Genomic DNA, 9,650 nt, shown 5'->3' on the forward strand with positions numbered 1-9,650 from the left:
TACTGCATTTAAACCTAACTTAAGTTTAAGTATTATCAGCTAAATGTACTTGTAGTATGAAAATAAAAACTATATATAGTGCAGTTAAATGTTCCCTGTAAGTGTTTTATTGTTATATCTGATGTTCTGGATTAATATTCCTGCTGTATTAAAGTGAATGTTGCACTTTTTTAACTTCTTAACATCCTTCATGTTGTCTAGTTTAATCTACATCAATGCATCATATTCTATAACATCATCATGTTCTATAAGATCATCATGTTCTATAAGATCATCATGTTCTATAAGATCATCATGTTCTATAAGATCATCATGTTTGTAGCGTCTCTGTCCTGTGAGAACCTCGTATCTCTAAAAAGAACAAACAGCCTGTTTTCAGCTTTGTGACGATGCATTTTCCAGCTGATCCAAGAGGCTTTTTAAAGAGTTTATTTATCTGAAGAAGTAGGAGGATTTTCTCAACACATAAAGGAAACACTTCATCCTTCAGTTCATCACAAACATTCAACATCAACACATCTGGAGATACGTGGTTTTACCTGGACAGGAAGGGGATGAAAAACTGTCATCTGAGAAGAAACTAAAGCTGTCAGACAAATGAAGTAAAAAGTACAATATTTACCTCTGAGATGTAGTATTAAGTAGCAGAACATGGAAATACTAAAGTTAAGTAAAAGCATCAACTTAAATAAAAAGAAAAGAGACAAATCCAGTGGAAACTTTCAGTTTTTATTCCGTTGAAGATTTGTTCAATTTCGGGAAAACACCACAGCAGCTGAATGTTGTATTATCTGATTTTGTTGATTAATTTTGTGCCAATATGAATGATGAATTCATCTTATATTTACCCCTAAATACATAACAGACAGAGATCCCTAAAGTTGAAAATGAAAAAAAACTAAAACCATTAAGTAAAAAACTAAATGTATTATGCAAAACTTATATCTGCAATAATCAGACAATAAAACATTTGGATTTGGCACCCAGATATTTAAGCAACATACAAATGAACTTATTAAGTATTTAGTTTTTGTTGATTAAACAGTCTTGAAGGTAGGTTATGCAGTTATAAGAATTATTAAGACATTAGATAATATCATTCATTGTGTTGAAATCTGTGTGTTGGAGTAGTAGCAATGTTACAAATTATAGAAAAACATTTACAAAAAATTAGCAAAAACCCATTAATCAGAAAAGTCAATAATGTTTACCTCGTACATCACCAATAATATAGATTTATTACATTAAATGAAGGTTTCTTGCTGAAAAAAATCAACTGGTTGTTCTACTCAGTGTGATTGACAGGAGAGATGATCAGAGGGGCGGAGTTTTTACCACGTTGATTTAGAAATGGACTAAAGAATGGGTAGAGTTTCTCAGTGAAGCAGCAGCCAGTAAAGGAGTAGATAAGAGCTGCAGCATCAACGTCATAAAAGGAGACCAGACCCTCCTCATAATCCACCAACACCCCCACCTTCTCAGGCTGAGACTTCAGAGAGAGACGGACTGATGGGTCAGCACCTGCTTTGTACTCATTCTCATTCCTCAAACATATCATCCAGTAACCATTCTGAGGAGACAGTGTGATTTCTCCCTTCCTGTTGATCGACTCTCTGGCCACTCCTAAATCCCACTCAGTCTTCCCTTTAACCTGAACCTCGTAGTAAAATCTTCCTGAAGAGAAACTCTGCTTTGCTAAGACAATAACACAACAATCAAATCTCTCTGGATTGTCTGGGAGATTCTTCCTTACATCACCATGTTTAACTTGTTTTCCATCATCAGACAGGATGAGTTCGGGATGAGCTGTATCAGGATCAAGTGTCACATCCACTGCAGACTGCTGGACTCTCTTCAGCTCGGCCTCAAACAGCTTCTTCTTCTGTTTACTGAGCGTCTCCTCCAGCTGGTTCACAGCTCTCACCACAGTCCCCTCATGTGAAGGTGGACTGACTCTGACTCCTGTCCAGTCCTTGGTGGGTGGAGCAGCTTTAAGGGACGTGAAGCTCTGTAGAAGGTGGAGGTGGTCTTCAGAGCGTGAGAGCTGCTCCACCTCAGTGCTTCTCTTCTTCAGCTCACAGATTTCCTGTTCCAGCTCTTTGATGAAGCCTTCAGCCTGTTTCTCTGTCTTTCTCTGCTTCTCTTTGATCGTGTCGATGAGCTCGGCCTGGCTTCTCTCAACAGACTCCTTCAGAGCGGTGAAGACCTGAACACCATCTGCTATCTCTCTGTCTGCATCTTCCTCACTGAGCTCCACTGAGTGTTTGATCTCCTGAATCTTTAATTGTCTCTTCTGGATCATCTGCTGAATTTCAGCCTCAGTCTTCTCCAGCTTGGCCTTCTTTCCTTCATATTCTTCTTTCAGAGGAACAACATCATGTGTCTTGTGGTCTAAAACAGTGCAGAACATGCAGACACACATCTGGTCGGTCTTACAGAACAGCTCCATCAGTTTATCGTGCTTCGTACACATCCTGTCTTCCAGGTTCTCCACAGGGTCGATCAGCTGATGTCTTTTCAGGCCTGACCTTGTCAGATGAGGCTCCAGGTGAGTCTCACAGTAGGAGTCCAGACACACCAGGCAGGACTTCATGGCCTTCAGTTTGGTTCCAGTGCAGACGTCACAGGGAACTTCTCCTGGTTTGGCAGCTTGTTGCTCTGAGCTGCTGTTTCTGGCTTTCTGTTGAGCTGACTGTCTGAACTGAGCAGCCATCTCAGAGATGAAAGTATTGACCTGCAGCTCAGGTCTGGTGTTAAAAACCTTTTTACAGTTTGGACACTGACACTGGACATTAACGTCCCAGTGTTGAGTGATGCAGGTTTTACAGAAGTTGTGTCCACATGGTATGGTGACTGGATCAGTGAACACATCCAGACAGATGGAGCACAGAAACTGATCTTCAGTCAGCAGACAGCTGGCAGCAGACATGTCTACACTCTGAGGACAAAAAGTGTGAAAAACTGTTATAACATATGTTTTTTTTTTTTCATAAAATCAAACTATGATTAGTAGAATATAAGGAGAGTCATCCTGAATTATTTTGTTATATAATTTGAATTTGCTGCGATCAAAGGAGACCTCAGATCTGCAGTTCAGGGGTAGGGGTGGGACAAAATATCGATGCTGCAATATATTTTATTACTTCCTCTTACGATGTGGTATCGATACGCTGGCGCCAAATATCAATGTTTTTTCAACATTGAGGCACTCTCAACAGCCGTATTGGGACGGCTGAAGAAAAACTACTTATCTACACAAGCATCTTAAGCACTAAGGTTGAGTGAGTGGCGCTCCAACCCCAGAACCTTGTGGATAGAGAAGAGTCCGACTCTAGGTTAAAAAAAAAAAAAAAAAAAAAAATACCACATTACCACTGTTTGTATTATCACAGCGAAGGTCCTCTGGCTTTTCACTGGGCCAGAATCGGATCCCGTAGGACTCGGCCCTAATGCTACGTGTTCTACCTGGGGCCTGTACTACGAAGCAGGATATGAGGTTAGCGAGGTAACTTTAGGGTTAATTCTGGGTTTTCAGTCCCATGACGGATGTTCACTTCTTGGATCGCAATGGTTAGTTGTGCCGAACACCTAACCTTAGCAGGTTATGTTCGAGATAAGAGATCAACTCGTATAAAAGGATTACCTATTGACTAATCAATACTCGGTACGTGGATCGTTGGCTAATATTACACAAATACGAAGAAGTTGAAGTCATTATTCAGGCTGAAGGTAACATAGTTTAAACCATCAACTGCAGAAAGGGCAGTTTGCAATAAATCACTGACTGTGAGAATGTTAGCATTAACAGGTTCATGATATCACTGCTTCATCTAGAACACGATAGGTCTGATTATAATAACGTGTATTCAGTTAAATAATGTGTTGCAGATGTATTTTGATGGTGTGTGTGATAATATCTTAGCCGTATCCTTTCAGCTGTAACCCCGACGGTGTGAAACAGTCTTGGAAGCAATTATTGAATCAGTATATATATTCTCTTATCATATATTCATATCATGTCAGCTTCTTGAGCTGTTTGTTGTGGTGTTAAATGCTGGAGTCCTGTCTTCCACTTTGCTCCGGTTACTTTTATGATTATAAGTTATGGGAATAAACCATTTTAACTCTTTGAATTATGTTTTTATATTTTATTTTTTACCCCCTAGTCCTGTTCACAACGCTGGGAATGCAGCTGAAAGACTAAGGCTAATATATTATCATACACACCATAAGAAAACATCTTAACAACACATTAACTGAAGAGAATACACACATGTGATTATAGTCAGATTGTCGTGCTGAAGATGAAGTAGTGATAAATATAAATCTGTTCACTTACACATTCACACAGTGATTTCTTGCCTGCTGTCCTTCTTGCATTTGCCAGTTTAAGCTGTTACTTTCAGCCTGAATTATGTGTTCAACTTCTTCATACATGTCTAATATTGTAGTTTGATCTTTGAAAGTAAAATGTGCCGCTCTGCTGAGAGCAGACTTGTCCATGTTTGTGGTTTTTTGACAGTGTAGATATTTATTTCTCTACACAGTTCTTTCACTTTGATTTCAAATATTTTCTTTGTAAACCTAATATGAAGAGTCGTGATTATAAAGGTTTTAGTGATGCATATTTGTGTCCTTTATTTTAACCCCAGAACTGTTCTTCTTTCTGTCAGTTTATGGCTATTTTACCTTAGAATGATGGCAAACGTAGAGGTGTGTGTGTGTTTGTCTGAATTAGGTCAAACTAACACCACAATGCAGTGAATACATTCTTTATTTTGTGCTTTTTTGCCTTTTTATGTCTATTTATTCTTCTTCAGTAACACATATATTGTGACGTATCGTAGATGGTTGTCTTTCAATGTATGGAGTATCACAGAATCGCCGTATCGTTATACCATCGTTGTTGTGGGAAACGTATCTTGATAGTATTTTATCGGGAGTAACTCTGTGATTGACACTCTCATTCAGTGGTTGTATTTCTAAGGGATCACAAAGCTCAGAAAATCAGTGATAACATTGAGATCTTCATTCCAAAACATTTACTTTACATCAGAGTGCTACGGTTTGACACTATTTTCCAAAGATCAGACTGAGTTTGTTTGTGTAGTAAATTCTTTAAGACTTAACTAGTGGAGGTGGATCACTCTGCCTTTTATTCAAACTGGTTTAACAACATTTTTTTAAGGCTGCCTCAGGCTGATCTCTGCCTGCTGCCAGTCACTTATATGACTGTTGCATTTGGGAATTAGCAGCTTGTTTGTTATTCAAAGAATAGTAGTAAAAAAATTAAAGAATGATAAATAAACCTGATGTCTTCATCATTGCAGTGATAACATCCTTAACCCTCTGGTTCTTGTTGATATAATATTCAAATAAGTAAAATCACATCAGAATTAAATTCTAAACCCCTAAAAACACAATGTTATCCCTCCAATACTGTCATCACGCATAGAATAATAAAATACTACTGCTACCCTGCTGTTAATATTATGAAAGGGAAAATATCTTTAAAGTATGCAAAATATATTAAAAATGAAACTTAACACATTACTTACAGTTAACTGTGATATATAGATATATAGATATATATAGATATATAGTATTTGACGTTATTGTTTGTTTATTGCAGCCTCTGAAGGAGCAGAGCAATATAAAATCCCTTTCTCCGTCCAAAGTCCTGTCTGAGTAGAGCTGAGGTTTTGAGTTCAAACAGGAAACAGATCTTTGAATTATCTTAAGCTAATGCTAGCTGTGACTGTATTCTGTCTAACCTTTAACTAGACAGAGTTCAGTCACTGTGGTTTGGTTTCTACCTCTGTTTTTATCTAAAATGACACATTTCTATGGCTTAATGTTCTTTATTTTATAAAACTAGATGTTAAACATTCAGATATAGTTTGAACTCAACTTGGATCAAATATTTAGTTAGTGTATTGTGTCTTTGTAGAACAGAGTACTCACCAGTGTTTGTCAGAGATTCTGCTGTGTTGTTGAGAAAAAGCTGCTGGATTCAGTTGAATGTTTCTTTACAGAGAAACAGAGAGACTTGTCTCGACTGCAGCTCTGCTGTTGATCAGACAAACTTTCACTTTCGTTTCAGGAAAAGTGACTCTGCAGCTCTCCTCTTTCAGTGTTGCTCCTCCTCTCAGTGAGGGAGGGGTGGAGGAAGTATGCAGATCCTTCACTGAAGTAAAAGTACTAATACCACACTGTGAAAGTACTTACTGCATTTAAACCTAACTTAAGTTTAAGTATTATCAGCTAAATGTACTTGTAGTATTAAAAGAAAAACTATATATAGTGCAGTTAAATGTTCCCTGTAAGTGTTTTATTGTTATATCTGATGTTCTGTATTAATATTTCTTCTGTATTAATGTGTATATTGCATATTTTTAACTCCTTTATATCATTTATGTTGTCTAGTTTATTCTACATCAATGCATCATATTCTATAAGATCATCATGTTCTATAAGATCATCATGTTTGTAGCGTCTCTGTCCTGTGAGAACCTCGTATCTCTAAAAAGAACAAACAGCCTGTTTTCAGCTTTGTGACGATGCATTTTCCAGCTGATCCAAGAGGCTTTTTAAAGAGTTTATTTATCTGAAGAAGTAGGAGGATTTTCTCAACACATAAAGGAAACACTTCATCCTTCAGTATATCACAAACATTCAACATCAACACATCTGGAGATACGTGGTTTTACCTGGACAGGAAGGGGATGAAAAACTGTCATCTGAGAAGAAACTAAAGCTGTCAGACAAATGTAATAAAAAGTACAATATGTACCTCTGAGATGTAGTATTAAGTAGCAGAACATGGAAATACTAAAGTTAAGTAAAGGCACTTACTTAAATGAAAAGAAAAGAGACAAATCCAGTGGAAACTTTCAGTTTTTATTCCGTTGTAGATTTGTTCAATTTCGGGGAAACACCAGCAGCTGAATGTTGTATTATCCGATTTTGTTGATTCATTTTATATTAACTTATATTTACCCCATAAGATATAACAGACAGAGATCCCTGAAGTTGAAAAGTGGAAATGATGAAAACTAAAACCATTAAGTAAAACAAAACGTAATATGCAAAACTTATATCTGCAATAATCAGACAATAAAACATTTGGATTTGTCATCCAGATATTTAAGCAACATACAAATGAACTTATTAATAAGTATTTAGTTTTTGTTGATTAAACAGTCTTGAAGGTAGGTTATGCAGTTATAAGAATTATTAAGACAACATTAGATAATATCATTCATTGTGTTAAAATCTGTGTGTTGGAGTAGTAGCAATGTTACAACTTATAGAAAAACATTTACAAAAAATTAGCAAAAACCCATTAATCAGAAAAGTCAATAATGTTTACCTCGTACATCACCAATAATATAGATTTATTACATTAAATGAAGGATTCTTGCTGAAAAAAATCAACTGGTTGTTCTACTCAGTGTGATTGACAGGAGAGATGATCAGAGGGGCAGAGTTTTTACCACCATCATTAAGACCTGGACTAAAGAATGGGTAGAGTTTCTCAGTGAAGCAGCAGCCAGTAAAGGAGTAGATAAGAGCTGCAGCATCAACGTCATAAAAGGAGACCAGACCCTCCTCATAATCCACCAACACCTCCACCTTCTCAGGCTGAGACTTCAGAGAGAGACGGACTGGAGGGTCAGCACAAACTATGTACTCATTCTCATTCCTCAAACATATCGTCCAGTAACCATCCTGAGGAGACAGTGTGATTTCTCCCTTCCTGTTGATCGACTCTCTGGCCACTCCTAAATCCCACTCAGTCTTCCCTTTAACCTGAACCTCGTAGTAAAATCTTCCTGAAGAGAAACTCTGCTTTGCTAAGACATTAGCACATGAATCAAATCTCTCTGGATTGTCTGGGAGATTCTTCTTTACATCACCATGTTTAACTTGTTTTCCATCATCAGACAGGATGAGATAAGGATGAGCTGTATCAGGATCAAGTGTCACATCCACTGCAGACTGCTGGACTCTCTTCAGCTCGGCCTCAAACAGCTTCTTCATCTGTTTCCTGAGCGTCTCCTCCAGCTGGTTCACAGCTCTCACCACAGTCCCCTCATATGAAGGTGGACTGACTCTGACTCCTGTCCAGTCCTTGGTGGGTGGAGCAGCTTTAAGGGACATGAAGCTCTGTAGAAGGTGGAGGTGGTCTTCAGAGCGTGAGAGCTGCTCCACCTCAGTGCTTCTCTTCTTCAGCTCACAGATTTCCTGTTCCAGCTCTTTGATGAAGCCTTCAGCCTGTTTCTCTGTCTTTCTCTGCTTCTCTTTGATCGTGTCGATGAGCTCGGCCTGGCTTCTCTCAACAGACTCCTTCAGAGCGGTGAAGACCTGAACACCATCTGCTATCTCTCTGTCTGCATCTTCCTCACTGAGCTCCACTGAGTGTTTGATCTCCTGAATCTTCAGTCGTCTCTTCTGGATCATCTGCTGAATTTCAGCCTCAGTCTTCCCCAGCTTGGCCATCTTTCCTTCATATTCTTCTTTCAGAGGAACAACATCATGTGTCTTGTGGTCTAAAACAGTGCAGAGCATGCAGACACACATCTGGTCGGTCTTACAGAACAGCTCCAGCAGTTTATCGTGCTTCGTACACATCCTGCCTTCCAGGTTCTCCACAGGGTCGATCAGCTGATGTCTTTTCAGACCTGACCTTGTCAGATGAGGCTCCAGGTGAGTCTCACAGTAGGAGTCCAGACACACCAGGCAGGACTTCATGGCCTTCAGTTTGGTTCCAGTGCAGACGTCACAGGGAACTTCTCCTGGTTTATCAGCTTGTTGCTCTGAGCTTCTGTTTCTGGCTTTCTGTTGAGCTGACTGTCTGAACTGAGCAGCCATCTCAGAGATGAAAGTATTGATCTGCAGCTCAGGTCTGGTGTTAAAAACCTTTTTACAGTTTGGACACTGACACTGGACATTAACGTCCCAGTGTTGAGTGATGCAGGTTTTACAGAAGTTGTGTCCACATGGTATGGTGACTGGATCAGTGAACACATCCAGACAGATGGAGCACAGAAACTGATCTTCAGTCAGCAGACAGCTGGCAGCAGACATGTCTACACTCTGAGGACAAAAGGTGTGAAAAACTGTTATAACATGTTTTTTTTTTTCATAAAATCAAACTATGATTAGTAGAATATAAAGAGAGTCATCCTGAATTATGTTGTTATATAATTTGAATTTGCTGTGATCAAAGGAGAGCTCAGATCTGCAGTTCAGGGGTAGGGGTGGGACAAAATATCGATGCTGCAATATATTTTATTACTTTCTATTACGATGTGGTATCGATACGCTGGCGCCAAATATCAATGTTTTTTCAACATTGAGGCACACTCTCAACAGCCGTATTGGGACGGCTGAAGAAAAACTATTTATCTACACAAGCATCTTAAGCACTAAGGTTGAGTGGCTGCTCCAACCCCAGAACCTTGTGGATAGAGAAGAGTCCGACTCTAGGTTAAAAAAACAAAAAAGCACATTACAAACCACTGTTGTATTATCACAGCGAAGGTCCTCCAGCTTTTAACTGGGCCAGAATCGGATCCCGTAGGACTCGGCCCTAATGCTACGTGCTCTACCTGGGGCCTGTACTACGAAGCAGGATATGAGGTTAG

At 38.9% G+C, this 9,650-nt stretch overlaps 2 protein-coding genes across 2 annotated transcripts; both read right to left on the reverse strand.

Annotated features, from left to right (window-relative positions):
• Positions 1 to 780: 780 nt before the first annotated feature.
• On the reverse strand, positions 781 to 2,933 carry LOC129107820 (E3 ubiquitin-protein ligase TRIM39-like). Its single transcript, XM_054619383.1, has one exon. It carries the CDS (start codon positions 2,927 to 2,929, stop codon positions 1,286 to 1,288), a length of 1,644 nt encoding a protein of 547 aa, XP_054475358.1. The 5' UTR covers positions 2,930 to 2,933; the 3' UTR covers positions 781 to 1,285.
• Positions 2,934 to 6,705: 3,772 nt separating this feature from the next.
• LOC129107779 (E3 ubiquitin-protein ligase TRIM21-like) lies at positions 6,706 to 9,099 on the reverse strand. The gene has a single exon (XM_054619322.1). The coding sequence runs from the start codon at positions 9,088 to 9,090 to the stop codon at positions 7,447 to 7,449; it is 1,644 nt and encodes a 547-aa protein (XP_054475297.1). The 5' UTR covers positions 9,091 to 9,099; the 3' UTR covers positions 6,706 to 7,446.
• Positions 9,100 to 9,650: the final 551 nt, after the last annotated feature.

Source organism: Anoplopoma fimbria, chromosome 19 (assembly GCF_027596085.1).
Source record: "Anoplopoma fimbria isolate UVic2021 breed Golden Eagle Sablefish chromosome 19, Afim_UVic_2022, whole genome shotgun sequence".
Taxonomy (NCBI): domain Eukaryota; kingdom Metazoa; phylum Chordata; class Actinopteri; order Perciformes; family Anoplopomatidae; genus Anoplopoma; species Anoplopoma fimbria.